Source organism: Suillus fuscotomentosus (assembly GCF_016647785.1).
Source record: "Suillus fuscotomentosus strain FC203 chromosome Unknown F5891scaffold_245, whole genome shotgun sequence".
In the NCBI taxonomy this organism is placed as follows: domain Eukaryota; kingdom Fungi; phylum Basidiomycota; class Agaricomycetes; order Boletales; family Suillaceae; genus Suillus; species Suillus fuscotomentosus.
In genome coordinates this window covers 29,522-46,635 of record NW_024539757.1, presented here as the reverse complement: position 1 = coordinate 46,635, position 17,114 = coordinate 29,522, and the positions used below count along the sequence as shown (strand labels likewise).

The window sequence follows — 17,114 nt, the reverse complement described above, 5'->3', positions numbered from 1 at the left end:
CTCGGTCTCATTCCGCATTCGACCTTACATCACTAATCAGGCTCTGCCACCATCGTACCTATACCCTTTCCGTTTCCCCTTTGCCCTTACCTACAGTACGGTAGCCTTGCCCTTAACCCTTTCCACTTAGTATAAGTAGTCGGTCACTCTGTACTAGATTCCCTAACTTGAATCTACTCAATCTTCCCTCGAACATACTTCCCTCTGAAGCCCCCTCAGCTTCAGTCTCTAGTATCTTTTCTTAGGTGCTCATCGCGCCTAAGTCTACCTCGATCGACCACCTCATCGTTCGGACAAAGACTGTCCTTACTTTGAGAACGTCAGTGACTTTGAAGACATCCGTCTTAGAAGTCACGTGACACGCGCGTCTCTGATATCTGCCGACTCGACGTCGCCAGTCTCAGTCGCTACACCGGACCCTTCCGGTTACGTCACGAACGTTAGCGGACGACGCCCCTCTTAGGGCTCCGCATAACAGATCTATTTGAGTGCGTAACACTCTTGGGCCAAGTCATACGGAAAGTGCTAGGAGAATGTTGGGGGGTGATGGGGTGAGTACTGCCTCCTCAGGCTCTGCTGGCTTTGTTATATGGGCACGACTGACTTGGGAGTTTAAATTTTCTGTGTCGTAGAGCGGAGCTCCACAATGTTGTTCTTTCACTTTGCATTGCACAGCAACCTTCTTCAATTCTCGCATTCATTGGAATGTCCGAGTCCAAGCCATACTAGCCACTGGACGTGGGACTACATTGACACCGACCCAAGTACGTGCGTCACCCTGAACCTGAACAAGTTTTACATTGACCGCGAGCTAGAAATAGCATCATGCAACCTTGAAAGCTGCACGTCGCTGAAAAAGGTGAGTATTGACATTATTAACGCCGTTGCCTGTGTGAAACTTTCCATTATAGGCGTACAATCATATTTAGGGTAGCTGCCCTTGCCAGGGATAGTACTACCAGCGCAAGGCCGTTAAATTGAGTGGAAGTTATTTGAAGTCAAAATCCATCCCTAGTCTCCTCCCTTTCCCTCAATCTCTTTTCCCTTTACTCGTCGTTGAAGCTAATGTCGCAGGTGGACGATATCCCGCAGCCCGAGGCATCCTCCCAGACCTCCGTGGCATCGTCCATGGCGGTGCCGACGTCTGATAGTGCTCGACAAAGGCGCAAAATTGCTGAATTGGAGGAGAAACTGCAAGTGTTTGAGTCAGGGCATGCGGTGAAACAAAGGTATGAATGTTGACATCTATAATCATGTAGTTCTGCACGCTAACCGTTATCAGGGAAACAAACTACTTCATGTCTCAAGGACGAGCTATCAGGCGCATCGTTGCTCTATTTGATAGCATCGAAGACATGATAGCCGAGAACGATAGGCGGTGCGATCTCGAGAGTGATGACGACAATATAACTCTTGTGTCAGTGTTTACCTCTCCATCTCCTGAGCGTTACTCACTAGTTTGATATCAGTCAGGATCATCTACAATTTGGTTATATAATCCTCAACAATACCCTTCCGTGGTTTCACAGAAAGGTTTCTGACATGGAATACAATGACTATATGCACATGTTAAAGAAGGTGCGTTTCGCCATTGTCGATAAGTACCTTGTGATGGATCTTCATTCAGCTTAGACACGGGGCCGACAGTGCTCGAGGGGATGATACCTCAAAGCTTAAGACCCTTATCCCAGATTGGGTCAATCGTGAGTGGAGGCCCAATCCCCCCATCGACCTCGAAGACAAACACTGCCGTGGATTTGCCCATGACACGTGCGGTAGATTGCTCTGTCCAACCGAGCTAGACTGGAATGATCCAATGTAAGTAGTATCACACTTATGACATCTCAAGACACTAACCGTTCACCAGCGTCAGAGCAGGAATCCGGGACCGCGTGGACGGCTATGTCGTGACAGAAATGTCTTGGCCGGTGTTCCTTTACGCAGGATATACTGCCGATCAGAACAATCTCGAGGAAGGTCTGTTCAAAAGCAAGCTTTTAGTTCAGGTTCGTCGTACATAGATAGCTTCACAAAGACCTCACTTTTTGCAGGCATTCAAGGCTATCTTTACATCCCCCTCCTCAGCAAAGGACGTTTCCGGCGATGGTGATGGCGCTAACATCATCGAAAATAACAGATGTGCGAAGAAGGATCCCTTGGGCAAGAAAGTCAAAACACACGTGGTGCAAATCATCAAGATGAATAAAGTGTCAGCCCGCTCGATCGCGTATGTATCATGTCAAGTAAGTGGTCAATTTTTCGTGTCCTTACGAGGTACTAACAAATTATGTAGTTGCGATTCGCACTTTCATCAGTGACTTCGTGGCGATCAATAGATGATGATTTTGATTACACGCAGTTCTGGTTCAACATCGTAGACTTTTTTGAACGCCCCCCTGGCCGAGTAGCGCAGCGCAACGTTGACCGGTTGCTTACATGGTGGACAAGGTATATTATTTTCAATACTTTCAATTTGACAAGCCGTTGACTGTTTATTAGGAAAGTCTTTGGTACCAGTCATCGTACAGAACTTAGTGATGCGGCGAAAGGCAAGATGTCCGTCAATGCTCTCGCGATGCAGAGGGCGCGACTGGATGATGCACTGTTCAATTCCGAGTAGTTTACCCCTTCGGCCAGTTATTCTTACAATAGATAGCAACCTGCCCAATATAATGTCGATTTGCATTTACCGCTTGCTTGTTTGATGTGTGAAGACCTACGATATTGGTGTTCGTATCATGAGAAAACAACACATAGGGTCCTATGTACCTCTCTTGACATGTTGTTAATGTATCTGCATAATACACATATGTGTTTAGTAGGCTGCACGAGGAAATCTAGCGTGATAATTGGAAAAGCCAGGATATTCTCTCCTTCTATGTACATGCTAACAATCACAAGGAGGCTGACAGGTGACGGCGATCTTAGAACATATCGAATTAGTAGCCCAATTCACGAGACACGGACAAATCATCATATTCTCTCAGTCTGGTACAGGTGGGTGATTGCTAAGGCAGAGCGGAATGACATCGGTAGAAACCTGATATTACCCAACAGCAACTTTGTCATTAGATGAGGAAGCTAAGCCGCTCGTCTCGTGAGGTGCAAAAAGTGCAATGGTTTTGATGGGTGGTGTGATATATGATATACTCGACGAGTGGTCAATAAGGGCTCGAAGGAATGTATGACCCACTACTATATTGTTTTAGTCTATGCAGGCGTCAGCAATTGCTGAAGCAAAATGTAACTATACCAATTATTGTAGACAATAGCACAACTTCGGTCATAAATACTTGATTTCGCCCATTAACACCTTGGTGATTGGATGGGGGGCAGCTGTCAGCATCTGCAAACCAGAATGATCTGTACAGAGCTGTACAGAGCTGTACAGCGCACAAGCTCTACAGCTTGGTCCCTACTAGCCAGTTTGTCACAGTAGCTCCTTACTTTGTGGATCTCTGTACAGATACTCACAGACCACCCAGTAAATAACAACTACCTGTGAAATTGCACATTTTTTCACTGTCTATGTATGTACAGACACTCACAGAGCACTCAGAGAGCAATCATTGTGCACACATTCATTTATGTACAGTTCACCCAAGGTGTTTAGGAACGATGGCAATATATTCAATCACGTGGTACGGAAACATCAGTATACTAGTAGTAGCAAAATACGAAACAAAAAACGGCTCCCAAACTATGGTAGTACTGTAACTCGGACACAGGAATGCGAAGACTTAGTCGAGGACGATTTGTAGATGGGTGTGTTTGGTCTCCTCAGCGCCATCAAGTTTTAGACATGCGGCCCTGGGTGAAAATAATCAGCATCCGAAATTTCAATAAAAAAAGGTTGTTCTTGCCATCCTGTTTCAGCCCATTCCTGAAGTTGTGATACTAACCTGGGACCGTGATATGGATGTTGAAGAATTTGATCGATCATTCTGACCATCTGGCGGTATATCGGGCCGTATTCCTTGGCGGAGAACTTGGGATAAGATTTGCCGTGACCGTTTTTGACGAGACCGTCGAGGACACAATTGTACTATAAAAATGTCAATACATGATGTCAAGGCAGAAAGTAAGAAAGTACCGCAGCGGAAACCAAAGCCAAACATGAGATGGGCAATTGCTTGCGAAAGATATCTGGCCTCTTCCGGGCAATTCGATACAGCCCTGTGTAAAAGAATCCAATAACTGCGTCACGAAGGCCAGGATGAGCGAAATTCCTTGTTTTGCCCTAGTGATTTTAATGTATGTCGTCGGAGTCAGTGCACAATCACTCACCAATGCATCCAATCCAAACCGTAAAAACTCGGATTCCGAAAGTAATTGCGAAGCAGCATTCTGGACCCACGTTGCACGTTCTTGAGCGGGGACTGATGCGGGGGGAACAAGTGAGTATGCAAGAGGTGCTAAGCCTATGGCAGTTTTCTTGAGTTCTGATCGCCAGGTCGAAAGATCGTCATATAACTTCAATAAAGACCTATTGTATCAGCGAGACTGTAAATTAAGAGAGCGAAACACGTACCAATCGAGCCATGTTACACTTTTGCTCCGGCCAAACCCCTGGATTGCAACATGAAACAAATTAGCGCAAGAAGAAGCAAACACGCACCAGCTTCGAATTGTTTTCCTTCCTTGTCCCAAATGACTAAAGTTGCGATGAGAACTTCAGTTACTGACCCTGGAAGATCACCAACAAAACTCGGGAACGGATCGTCAAGTGCGTGTTCCACACAACATTCTCCCTTGGTGTGCTCAAGGAAGCTTTTCCAGCGCGGCCCGTACCAAGCTAATAGAGTAGGTTTGGGCCCGTCTTCTGACCGTTTCATCTTTCTGTTTCTCCGGGGAGCCTGTTGGTCATCAGCGTGCTCGGCTACTTGATGAAGCAGCTCAAGAGTTTCAGGGTCGGGAAGGCGGGGCTGGCCATTTTTCTTGTGGTGGGACTCCAATACGTCGCTAGGCTTCGAGGTATGCAAACGATCACTGTGAGCCTCGTTCAGAATAAAAACCATTTGCTCACCTCAGAACATTGTGTCTGTTGTTGCCGTTGCACTCCTACCAAAGGATCCAGAGAGCCCTTAAGAGCAAAAAGAATAAGTGCAATGCCAGTAAATCCATGTCAGCATACCTGGGAGTCACTGTTCTGGTGGACGGTCGAGGATTGAGAGTTTGCTACAGTGTTTTTATTGAGGCTCGTCTGAGCAGCCGCATCATCCTCATCGCGGGAGTACTGAAAATCGAATTCAGGTGAGAGATGACGAATGACTCGAGGCTGCGAAAGTAGCGATTCGTTTGAGAAGCCTGTAAGATTGAAAGAGGGAACAACATCAGGTGGATCTCAGTACGATAAAGGAAATTACCTGGATGGCCATTGTGACGTTGGTACCCATTCTCATTGGTGTGCTCATCCTCGTCTGACTCATCCTCGTCCTCTTCCCTCTCCCCATCCTCGTCCTCATCCCCATCCTCGTCCTCATCCTCGTCTCCATCCTCGTCCTCGTCCTCGTCCTCGTCTTCGTCATCGCTGTCGTTGGTGCTGCTGACTTTGGGTCCACTGTTCAATAGCTGGGATTCTCGCAGTATAGGTTGACACCTGACATTGTTGTCCTCCTCGAAAAGGGCCGGATCCAAGTTTTGTTCCACGAAGGTGGTGAGTGGCGGTATGATATTGCGTGGGTTTGGATCACGAGCTACTTTCGTAGCACGCTTCTTGACAGCCTTCGAGCCAACAGCGACATGTGGATTGTTAGCCTCGTGAAGACTACGGCCAGCACTAGGAGGAGCAACGAAACCAAACCTTCCGCCAGGTTGGTGCATTGAAAGACCAGGACCTGTGTTATCAATGCTCGCAGGACCATTGGTAACCGTGAGTGAACTATAAGGCGGAGGAACCGCCTGAATGCAAACATCAGCATTAGTAAAAATGAATACTTACATGCCTGACCTTTGAACGACCCTTCCGTCCTTTACGAGCTGGTTCCGGAGCCTGAGGGTTCACTGGGATATTAGGACTGAGGGACGTGGAGCCCTTGGGAGGACGACTTCGAGACTGAGACTCAAGGACTGCACCAATCTTTTCTAGCTGGCTGTTCCTACCTCCGGTCCCTGCATTGGGGCGGCCAGAACGTCGTGGAGCACCATCTTCAACTTCAGCAAGGCCAAGGGAAACAAGTGGTACGCTGAGTGTTTCGGTGAGGTCCGTAGCCTGACGAGATTTTTTGGGTACACCTGCCCTGCCAGTTGAAGCATCTGAGCCTTTGCGCTTCGACCTCTTCTTCTTGGGGCTGTTAATAGCACGAGGAGGCATGATTGCAACTACACAGAGGATAGAGAAAGAGGTGAAGCCTGAGTCTAGCAATTCATCAAGTCGCAAACTCACCAGTCTTTTATATAATAATATCATGTCTCGGCGCCGGGTGGACCAACAGAACGGCCTTGATGCGAGTAATGGACAGTATTACATTTCAAAAATGCGTGCAACATCACACTGAAGCGCGTACCATGTAATAATCAATGCTGCATGTTTTGAGTGACTCATCTTGATGAGAATAAATGTGTGAAGTCAAGTTGCCAAGAAACATAATTTATAAGTCATACAAGTCACAACAACCAAAAACGCAGTACATCGGGTCAACGTGAGAATGAGAGTACAACAAAGTAGTAATGAAAAACGATGTTTACATTGAATAATCAGCCTGTATGTATGCTAACCGTCTGACTCGTTGTCAGTCTCCGAAATACCATCAGCCTTCCGACGCTTGGGTAATTCCATGGGGAACGATTGCGAAGCGGCACGCTTCTCGACACGGTCTGCGAGAATAGCAGCAGATTTTCTGAGCGTCTCGACAGTGGAAATGAGCTCCTCGTCATCCGGAAGGCGGTCAAGATGAGTGTTCAATAATGTAAGGATGGTGTTGAAGGAAACAGGGTTCTCCATGTTGTCCTTCAAAGCCGTACGCCACTCCTTGGCGAGAGGGATTAAGTCTTTGAAGTAAGGATGGATCTCGTCTACAAGACGGCGTTCCTCCTTCTTAGTTGCGAAAAAATTGCCCTTGAAGGCCGCGCAGGATTCGAGGTCCATGTTGTTCCAGCGATCAGGTATTGAGTTTCCTATCATATCCTGGCGTACCTGGCCATGGGGGCCACAGAATTTGATGCAAATCCAGATGAAGACGAAGAAAAGTGATTCGAGGTCGTCTGAAAAGCATTGAATGACATGCGATACAGGCAACGCCAAAGCGTTTGAAGACGTTTTCGGGATATATTTCGGTTTCTTTCCACCCAGCGCTGCCTGTTGTGCATCTGAGAGTTGGGCAAGAAGCCCGCGAGACATGAACGGGATTGTTCCCTGTAGATTGGACGAACAGATCAGTACTAGACGTACTGTAATTAACTGAACGCACTTACCGTACCACCGATGGCATACTTCAGATCTGGGTTGATGCGCACTGCGAACTCCCAGTCAATTAGAAACCCTTTACTACCACCTCCTAACAGATCTACAATCATTGCGTTATTTAAGCTGCAGTCGCGGTGTAGAACCTTGCGTTCCTCCACCGCCGTGCGTTGAACTGAAATTAGATATGTCAGTTCAAAGATTGCCAATCAAAAAAAACACTTTACTGATGACAATGTCCCTCAGCGCTTTCACAAACTCTTTAAGAGTTCGGAACATATGCAGGGGGCGAGCGCAGGGCGTCAAGACAAGTCGAACGTGTGAGTGACTGGTCCCTGCAATACTTAGGCGCTGCGGTTGTTTTCGATATTTGCTGGTCACATCGGGTTCTCCATTCGACCTTTCAACCACCCACCAATCCACCAACTCGGGAACGCCAGGGACGCCAGACATGCGCTTCAACATTTCGATCTCATTCAAGATCACCTGATCCTCCTTACCCTGAACCCAATGGTCTTTGATGATGAATTCCTTATCGTCCAAAGAGACCAAGTAGCAGACAGTTCCGCGACTAACAAGGCCGCGACTCGCAAACAGGATCCTTGTGATTGTGTAGATCGTGTCCCTGACACGAATTTTGCCACACGGTTCAGGTGACTGAGCTGAATACGGGAATTGTGAAGGATGGGGTGTAGCAGAATAGATACTGTCAGGCTCCTCAGGCGCTTGGGATGCGAGGTTGAGAAGGGGGGCGCTGGAGATGGCAGTGGCTTGTACCAGGTGGGGATCCTCCAGATTCTTCATAGAAACGTGCATACCATCGTCAGCATGCGGCTCTGACTCGGACTCGGACTCGGACTCTGGCTCTGGCTCTGGCTCTAGCTCTGGCTCTGGCTCTGGCTCGGACTCGGGCTCTGAGTCGGGATATATCGTCTCGATGACAGCGCTTGGTGCACCCTCAACATCACCGGGTGGTGGATAAGGGAGCTCAGACGTGGCTGCAGCCATGACGTGATCTGCAGGTTGCCGTTTGGCAGGGAGGTTCTTGATCGGACGATAGTTATTGGCATGGCGTTGGGGAGGAGAAATGTGTCTTGTGAAGGAGACTGTCAAGTCATAGCCTATGCACTCGAGGCTGCCGAAACGAAGGGCAGCAATAATGTGAGCAACAATGCTTGGTTTTCGGTAGATATTGAAGGCAGGGGACACGACACCACCGGCATGATCGTAGAAAAGGACTCTGAGCTCCCGGTACTCGTTGGTGAGTGATAGTACAAGCGCAAAGCGCCTCCAAGGCTGCTCGCTCAGCATGAGATATGCATGACTATCAGCAGCTTTCACGAGTCGCAACGCAGGTTGATATGAACTGTGCGTCAGCTCAGCCGATACCCTGATATTCCCCCAATTTGCTGTGATCTCGTCTGACAAGAGGAGATCGGGTTTCCGCTTCACCTCACTACCAGGTAATGCTTTATGTGCGTGGGCCGCAGTCCACGTGCGCGTCGCAGTGGGGTTGGCTAGTAGTTTGGGCTCTGCCTTCGCTAAGCAGATAGCCAAAGCGTTGAAGAATGATGAGAAAATTTCTTCGTGAGTTGCTTTTGCGGTTTCGCCGGTCCCTGCATTGCCCTCCGAATCTAAGCTTTCAGGTGGTTGAGAGTGAGTTGTTGATTCAGATTCGTTTGTGGGAGCAAGAGTTGGAAGGTCCCAGTTCCATAGCTGCGCATCAGTATCGTACAATGGCACCAGGTCATCTGGTGAATTTTTGCTGAATTTTGCTTTGGTACGTTCGTTGTGATAAAGGATGTTTTTGAGTGGGATCTGGAGCGTAGATAGATCCGGTAGAGGTATGCTGAAAGGCTGAAAGATATGAGAGAGCATGTGTCCTAGCGATTGCGAATTAGAGGGTTCATCTTCCTGCGTAACTAGACGATTTAGTTCCTCGGCCGTGTACTTGTTCATTGTAAGGGCATCGCCTGAAACAGCGGCAGGGAGCGAGACCAATGACGACAACTTTATTCCGTAGCCGCCCGTCCTGAAAAAGAACTGAGGTGGCATTTGTTCGGTATACTCTAAGCTATAATATGACAACGGTGGGAGCAACAAGATGCCCTTATCGCACGGCGTCACTACATCCATCAATGCTCGTTGAACTAAGAATATATCAGAAAGAAGCTCGTTGACAACCAATAGCACAAAAGTTAAAAATACAGGCAGGAAGCTACATAGAGAGCGGAAAGAATGTGTTCTTGTCCCAAAATTTATTTACCCAAAACTCTGACGCGTGCTCCATGCTGTTCTGTGAGGTAAAACGGCTGTCTGCACTGGCTCCAAAGCGAGGAATGAGATTAACAGGAGCCTTGATCTGCGTCAGTGGTATAATATCGCCCACTAATGTACCGTTGGAACGTTTCGCCCTTCTGATCGAGTGCAACTGTGTGGCAGGATCACGAGTGCTTGTTGTACCATCAAACCGGTACATATAGACAAGGAAACGGTCCTCCCATGACCAATCCGTGTTGATTCTTCCAACTGGACGCATGATAAGTCTAATTTGACCAATTGTGTGACCTGAAAGATAACAGTGAGAATGTATTCAGCATGATAGAAGGTTGTAACATACCACGAAGACCATGAGCAGGCCAAAGGCACCCTGACTCGTTGTTCACAATAGCTGAGTCGTACCTACCAGAGTTCCAGACATCAGAAGGCGGCACACAATTCAGGGTCTGCGCGGGCCGTATGATGCTACTGTCGTGAAACTCTGTGTCCTGTAGGCGAAGTTTGAACCAGATTTGAATTTTATCAAATGGCAGGGAAGCAGTAGGTCCAGCCCTCCTGGCTCCCCCAATTGTGTGGACATAATTCTGTCCGTGGGTAGCTTCGCGACGAAGAAAATCAGCAATGGCCAGCCGTAAGTCAGGAAGGCCGAATTTGATAGCAGCATCGTTGATGGAGATGGATCTGATGGATGGGGAATATGTGAGATGATAGGCCGTGCGTCCGATGACGAATGTGCGCAATGGCAGAGGGACAGTCCCAACCTCCTTATGCTGGAGGATCTTCGCAATCGCAAAGTAATTGGTGATTGGGCGCGAATGTCCAGGACATTTTATAGTGGCCGTAAATTCCGTGGGGAGGTCATCATCATCATCCGCATCAAAGTCAACATCATCACCAATATTGTCATCCTGTAGCCTCGAGCTTGCCATACCATCCACGAGACTCATTGCAAGGTCAAAGCGACGGCACTTATCAACCCGGTCGAGATGTCGACAAATTTGAGGATCATAGTTGTTGTTGTTGCTTGATCGTGCGGGGTCTTTAATCTCTGTAATGTGTGCATGCTCTGTTGTGTCTGCAGTCCATTGCATGGCGACACCAGTGTTGCGGATGCTGGGAACTATACTCTGCATGAGCTCCAATTTTGGAATGTACCAGTTATCGATAACTTTGTTCTTGTTGCCTCGACGAAATCCTCCAGCTGTGATAGCGTGTTTATTGGCGTGAAATTCATCGAGGGCTCCAGAAATGCGCTTGATGTCGTCTTCATCAATACGTGGTGACTGGATGAGATACCGAAATTCCATCAATGCTCGGACAGCAGTGATCACAGCACTAGGTGCTGCGTCCGCACTGACTGCAACGATCGAACGCTGAATGTCACGTTGAGTTCGACCTGTAACCTGTTTTAGCTTGGAGATACCACCGTAAAAATGACGAAAGCCAGTGACGGGCTGCAACACAGAAAACCGGAAATCAATTTCCATATCCCCGACCGCACAAATCATCCACTTGACGTCGTGATCGTAGAATTCTCGGTGAATGAGATGCAGAAATTCTGGAGTGAGGAAATGAGACGGTTCACCAAGGGTCCAGTCCTGCCAGAAAGGTTTAGAGACACCGTTCAGGCGAAATTTCTGCGCTTCGCGAAAGAAGGCTTCAATATCGTTGGGATCTGCCCTTGTTTGAACGACAGCCAGCTGTGCAAGTGTGGTTGATTTCGTGCGAGGTTCGTGACGGAAAGGGTCTCCGAACTGCTTGAACATGGCCATGGTGACCGGAGATGTTTTCCCACCGACAGTAGCTAGCATCATAGCCTCTGGAGTGTCGACAATATAGCTTGCCAGGGGGGTAAAACAATAGCGGCTATGTCCAACAGGGTCTGATAACATGACTCCTTCACGTGCAGCCTGCTTGAGTGGACGCAGGACGATATCTAAACATTCATGAATTAAGCGATCCTCGAGTACACCTCGCATGCGTTTATTCTTATGTATAAATTTAGGTACGGGGAGCAAGGCGGTGAGTACAAAGGAGTTGGACGATGTCTTGAGTCGTGTGGACATGTTGATATTCGCAAGGCTGACGAGAAGCGGGTGTGCAACTCTGTCACCCGTCATCGTGGATATATTCGTTTTGTCGGATGATAGAATGGTTCCAAGGAGTGTTGCGCCTTTGGATAGGGCAGACTGTTGAGAAACCATTAAGTTCAGCGACTGGTGCAAAACATGAATATATACCTGCATATTCCATGCGTCATCGCCTGTCATCCATTCTGAATATACACGACACAAGCGTTGTGCAGTAATATAGACCCTGCGAGGCGTGAAGTCTAACCGATCGTGAAAAAAGGGATGATTCAGAATGGCTGAAATACAGTCCAAGGGATCACGCCAGTACAAAACGACGGGTGATTTGGTGGGATGACTCGTAGAGAGCACTTGGGACATCCAGCGTGGACCACTGGGCAACATTTCTGCTCTGCCTCGCAGTTCCTTGGCCGAGGAAAAAGATATTGGAAGACCCTTAATCTTGACAAAAGACTTATCATCGGAATTGTAATGAAAATGAAACAATTTGCTTACTATGTCGAGTGATAAAAAACTGTCTATCTTCCCCATGCTCAATCCTGAGCGCAGTAACCACGATGCAATCTCCCAATCCTTCCGGCCACTGAATGGGTAATAGGGATTCTTGGCACGGTACACACTATTCTCATCAGAATTGAATAAGTCGAGGAAGGTGTACCCCATGCCATACGTCCGAGAAGATTCGGGATATTGGTCGACGAAATCTGAGGCACCATTCGGAAGTAATCCCTCCTCAGAGGCCTGGCCACCACTCTCACCGCTACCTTCAAATGACTCGTCTCTATCTCCGAATGTGAACTCAACCTCAGCCTGAGGCCCACCACCGGGAATATTCGGTCCGTCCAAGTCATCTGTATTCATAGAATCGTCAGATAGGTCCCGCAGACGTATTAAATCCTGTAGCCAGGTGCTACATCCTGAGCGAGGCTGGCTCATGTGACGAGCAACAGCAACCTGATCTCTGAAACTGGCTTTACCGCATGAAGGACACTGGAAATTGGACATGATGGTCCTCGCAAAGTCCGACACTCATGAGTCGTGAGAAGCCCAATTCATAATCAACAACTTACTCTTTGTTTCTCTGAAATGTCAGCCCCACCAATCAGTCTTAATCTCAGCAATGATATCCCATCATCATCTTCGCGCCTGATGCCTTGTACGCGCACACACTCTGTTCAGCAATGTCCAAGTTGTCACTCGTGTCGTCACGATTCCAGCGGTATTTCTGACCTGTACGATATAGCCGATGGTATCAGGTCAATGGTAAGTCAATCATATTGTATCGCATTCGCTCTAAGTAACATGGTACTTACAGTCAATCAACGACACCGATGAACTTGAAGCCAACCTCGTCATGGACCTAGCGAGGGTGAGGCGGGATGTATTTAGGGCGGAGAAGGTGCTAGCGGATTGTGTAGTGCGAGAACGCGAAATCATGGCGAATCTTTCTAAGCACCAGTCCGACGTTTCGAAGAAAAAGCTCGACAAAGCAGATATAGGATTAGGGTATATGCGAATTACTTTTCAAAAATACGGTCTTTCTCACCGTTCACTTGCGCCATGCAGTTTGCAAGGTAAGTCATATCTGTTCACATTCGCCACTGCAAACTTCATGTCTTATCACAGAACAATCCAACCGTCGTGTATCAGTAATTTTAGACTGATGACTCGAGCTATTCTTATTCTTTTGTGTTCAAGTTCGGCGCGCGCATTAGTAGTACTAGTATGTACAGTACTACTACTATATATTGGTATTTCGTTGAATATAATGTTTGTATCGTAATTGGGGACAATGTGCAAATTCAAGCTAGCAATTAAAAGGAAGTTCCGAGCCTGCTACTACTAAGTACTAAGTACTAAGTACTAGTACTACTAGTAGACTTCAACACTTTAAAAAGATTGAGGCCGTTGAGCTGGAAACCATTGAATTTATTTTGAACAGTCTGACCCAGTTGTGAGCTCTGTGACCACTTTGGCGTCTGGGGCTGTACGTTCTGTGAGCTCTGTCGCCACTTTGGGTGGCTGTGGGAAACTGTCGAAAATTACCATATCTGTGAAGAAATTTCTAGTTTGCAGATGCACCAGGGTCCCGAATTCACTTACACGGCACTACACAGCATTTGCGCAAAACCTTGGACCGCTGCGAGACACGTGGCAGATGAATACAACTGCTGGTTGTTGGGTATTCATACGATTTCGCGTGACAATTTGAAGTAAGCTGTACGTTGTATATGTTTGCTTGATGGACACATTCCGGCTGCGATACGAAAGTGGCACTTCTTTGCACAAATTCGCAATTGATATATAGTAGACAAACATGAACAATTTAAAGAAGGTGGCGTTAAAATTCGCACAAGGCATCAGTTTGCACTTCGTAAACACTTCGTGGTACTCTGCAAAACACGAGTTTTTTGGTCTGGCTTGGGACGTTGCACGATACTCGAAGAAAATCAACTTTTTGGAGAAGAGGGCGTCAAAATTAGCGCGAGAATATTAATTTAAACTTGTGCACTTGGTAAACACCTTGTAGTCATCCGGAAGATTAAGGCCTTCACGCCTGACTTTGACACGATGGAATTCACTTCTGAGGTGCCGATAGTGTCTCATGCAGTTCGACCCTTTGATTTTACTCCATATCACTTTCGAGTTAGATATGTAGGTGTTCTCCCGATCAAACGCTGGTGTAGGAAATTTATGCATTGTCCTTTCCTGTATAAAGTCAAACATCACTATGTGATGATGGATAGCAGAATTATACAGATGTTTGTGATTGTGTACTATGTATCGTCATATATACTCTTATCATCTTTCCTCCAGTTCACTGATGGCCAGGGAGGCATTTCCTAATTCCTGATGGCTTGATACTAAATTGATCTATAGCCACTTTGTAGCATCATATAATGTAGATGGCTAGCGATGCTACCCGCACCGTCATACATACCCAAGGTATCATTTTCGCTATGGCATCAACAGTCACTGGCATGCCGCTGGATGCCGCTGGATGCCGCTGCCATCATGTCAACAATTCTAGAAGGCATCTTATATGGCGAGTTGCATCGATTGTATCCGTTTCATGCTCACCAAACTAGCATCTTTCAGGCTTTTCAGTTCTCATGTTTATAGGTACCATCTGTACATTCACCTATAAAAAAACGCATGGGGGACGTCAATCGGCCAATCGCTGTGATTGCCGTCCTTCTGTTTTCACTGAGTACTATGGTCAGGTTTTCGTCACTTGAATCTACTGAAGACTCCCAAGCACATGGTCATAGACATTATTCAGCTCGAAGATGGATTGGTGAAGTATCGTAACACATTCCCAGGCGGCCCAGCGGCATTCTTCGCAGACTATACCCAGGAGACGTATGTGGCCAAGACTGCGGTGATTCTCGTGCAAACTCTGCTTGCCGACAGGATAGTGGTAGGATCAAAACTTCACCTGCCAACTTGAAACCCTCATAGCTTATAGAAATTCCCTCTCTGACAAAAAGGTTTATCGATGTTACGTCGTTTGGCAATCTGTCCGGGTTGTGATTCTACCATGCATGGTGTGGTGTGCAGTTGCAGGTTTGGTTGCCATCATACTCAAAATGTGCGTGTTCTGACGTTCATTCGTTTCGAAGTGTGCGGGGGTTTTACAGTCTACGACCTTTCACTGGCTAGTGATGCCGACAGTGTTTTCACTGACCAGGCTGGACAATGGGTCACGGCGTTCATTATCTTTACTTTTACAACCAATTTGTTCAGCTCAGGTAAGTACATTCCTGCGTAAGCGCGATATAGAGACACTTACGACTTATATGTGCAGGATTACTGGTGTACCGGATTTGGACGATCGAACGGAATATCTCTACAGTTCACACCAGGAGAGGTATAAGGCCTATCGTGAGGGTGCTCGTGGATGCTGCTGTTTTATACTCTGCGACCACCTTTTCCGCGATAATATGTTTTGCCCTTTAACAATGGCGCATATGCCATGGGAAACTTCTTGGTAAGCGTCCACCACCAATACTTAAATGAGAATCATTGAGCTTCCGTCAACTAGATCAATCCGATCATCTCGATTTCCTTCCACATGGTGTTTATTCGCATCGCAATCAATGAAGATACTCAAAAATTCGTCTCGACTTTTTCTGGGACAGTTGAAACAGACCGAGGAATCCCGCTGCATTATCATATGCAGACTTTGTGGACTGCACGCAGTGATAATGATACATCCTCCTGGCTAAAATAGGGATCCATCCATCCAGTCTGATATAAATTCCTGTCGTATTCTCTTGTTTCGGATGGTGGCTACGTCACTCTAGGCCCCGTGAAGAATGTCAAAATATCTCACTGTACTTTATCTGCGGAAACAGGTGTTATCAACTTTGCGGTCGGAAATTGGCTCAGAGCTCTGAATCAGCAAGTGTGCTGCTTCGGAGTACTATTCGTCATGATGTTGTGGTAAGTCATTCAACTGCTCGCAAAGAAGGGTGCCCATGCGACAAATTTTGGAACGATGGAATGTCTTTACAATTCGCATCAGAAGAGGTATAAGGCCTATTGTGCGTGTGCTTGTGGATGCTGCTGTTTTATACTCTGCGACCACCCTCTCCGCGATAATATATTTGGCCCTTTCGAACAATGGCACATATTCTGAGTGCCAAGTAGATTCCGTGTTGACGTTATTGATCAAACTGATTTTGGAACAAAATTGAGAACTGAGAAAAATTATTGCGTCCCTGTGCCCTATTATTTGTCAAACCTGAGCATGACCGCCAGGACTGGCTTGTGACTGTACAGAAGGCTCCCACCGACGCACCCCCACACGACTAGATGCTATCGAAATGAACGACAGTGTATTGTCATTCCAGCATCACAATGTCTGTAAAAATATGACCATGATATCAGCTCAATCCTATCATTCTGAGGCGGCGAGTTTGTAAATACTGTTTTTCAATCATTTTCCCTCTCAATCCAGTCATCGAAGCTTGGATTATAAACATACAAGCGGTGACCATTGCTTTATTACAAAGGCAGATTTTTTACGCTATTAGTATTTGCACCGATGTTCTTCGTCTCCTCTTGGAACTCGACAGCTTTTGACACGGGACATATAGTTGACTTGCAATGAGCAAAAGGATCTGTTCTGAAATCGAGAATTGTGCGCGAGAGTGAGACCTTGGCAGCCTTTGAGATTCAAGAGTAGTCGCAAAGGAATCTGTTTGCGTTTCACTGTCCAACAGGAGTAGTAAGGATGAAAATAAAATGTGATTCGTGGAATACAGTGGTTCTTGAGCTTTGTGGAGAAAAGAAAGCGCGTTCGAGGCAAGCGTGAGCCCGTTGGCCAGTATGTGCGC

The 17,114-nt window shown here is 46.9% G+C and overlaps 5 protein-coding genes across 5 annotated transcripts; 3 read left to right on the top strand and 2 right to left on the bottom strand.

The window, feature by feature from the left end:
* Nucleotides 1-1,065: 1,065 nt before the first annotated feature.
* Nucleotides 1,066-2,620, top strand: F5891DRAFT_1200599 (uncharacterized protein; the record flags this gene model as incomplete). The annotated part of the gene is made up of 8 exons (XM_041368841.1): nt 1,066-1,229; nt 1,283-1,417; nt 1,470-1,578; nt 1,628-1,818; nt 1,868-2,006; nt 2,052-2,243; nt 2,294-2,448; nt 2,500-2,620. The coding sequence occupies 8 exons, from the start codon at nt 1,066-1,068 to the stop codon at nt 2,618-2,620; spliced, it is 1,206 nt and encodes a 401-aa protein (XP_041216692.1).
* Nucleotides 2,621-3,740: 1,120 nt separating this feature from the next.
* F5891DRAFT_988747 (uncharacterized protein) lies at nt 3,741-6,313 on the bottom strand (the record flags this gene model as incomplete). The annotated part of the gene is made up of 10 exons (XM_041378027.1): nt 3,741-3,810; nt 3,903-4,045; nt 4,094-4,240; nt 4,288-4,473; nt 4,532-4,569; nt 4,619-4,989; nt 5,027-5,061; nt 5,135-5,307; nt 5,367-5,901; nt 5,942-6,313. 10 exons carry the CDS (start codon nt 6,311-6,313, stop codon nt 3,741-3,743), a joined length of 2,070 nt encoding a protein of 689 aa, XP_041216691.1.
* A 3,307-nt stretch (nt 6,314-9,620) lies between these two features.
* On the bottom strand, nt 9,621-12,777 carry F5891DRAFT_967930 (uncharacterized protein; the record flags this gene model as incomplete). Its single annotated transcript, XM_041376285.1, has 5 exons — nt 9,621-9,970; nt 10,023-11,439; nt 11,560-11,871; nt 11,923-12,213; nt 12,268-12,777. 5 exons carry the CDS (start codon nt 12,775-12,777, stop codon nt 9,621-9,623), a joined length of 2,880 nt encoding a protein of 959 aa, XP_041216690.1.
* Nucleotides 12,778-12,858: 81 nt separating this feature from the next.
* F5891DRAFT_1200596 (uncharacterized protein) lies at nt 12,859-13,436 on the top strand (the record flags this gene model as incomplete). Its single annotated transcript, XM_041368840.1, has 4 exons — nt 12,859-13,035; nt 13,088-13,278; nt 13,339-13,346; nt 13,399-13,436. The coding sequence occupies 4 exons, from the start codon at nt 12,859-12,861 to the stop codon at nt 13,434-13,436; spliced, it is 414 nt and encodes a 137-aa protein (XP_041216689.1).
* A 1,598-nt stretch (nt 13,437-15,034) lies between these two features.
* F5891DRAFT_988745 (uncharacterized protein) lies at nt 15,035-16,590 on the top strand (the record flags this gene model as incomplete). The annotated part of the gene is made up of 6 exons (XM_041378026.1): nt 15,035-15,193; nt 15,334-15,364; nt 15,464-15,524; nt 15,581-15,763; nt 16,131-16,218; nt 16,537-16,590. The coding sequence occupies 6 exons, from the start codon at nt 15,035-15,037 to the stop codon at nt 16,588-16,590; spliced, it is 576 nt and encodes a 191-aa protein (XP_041216688.1).
* Between the last annotated feature and the right edge of the window lie 524 nt (nt 16,591-17,114).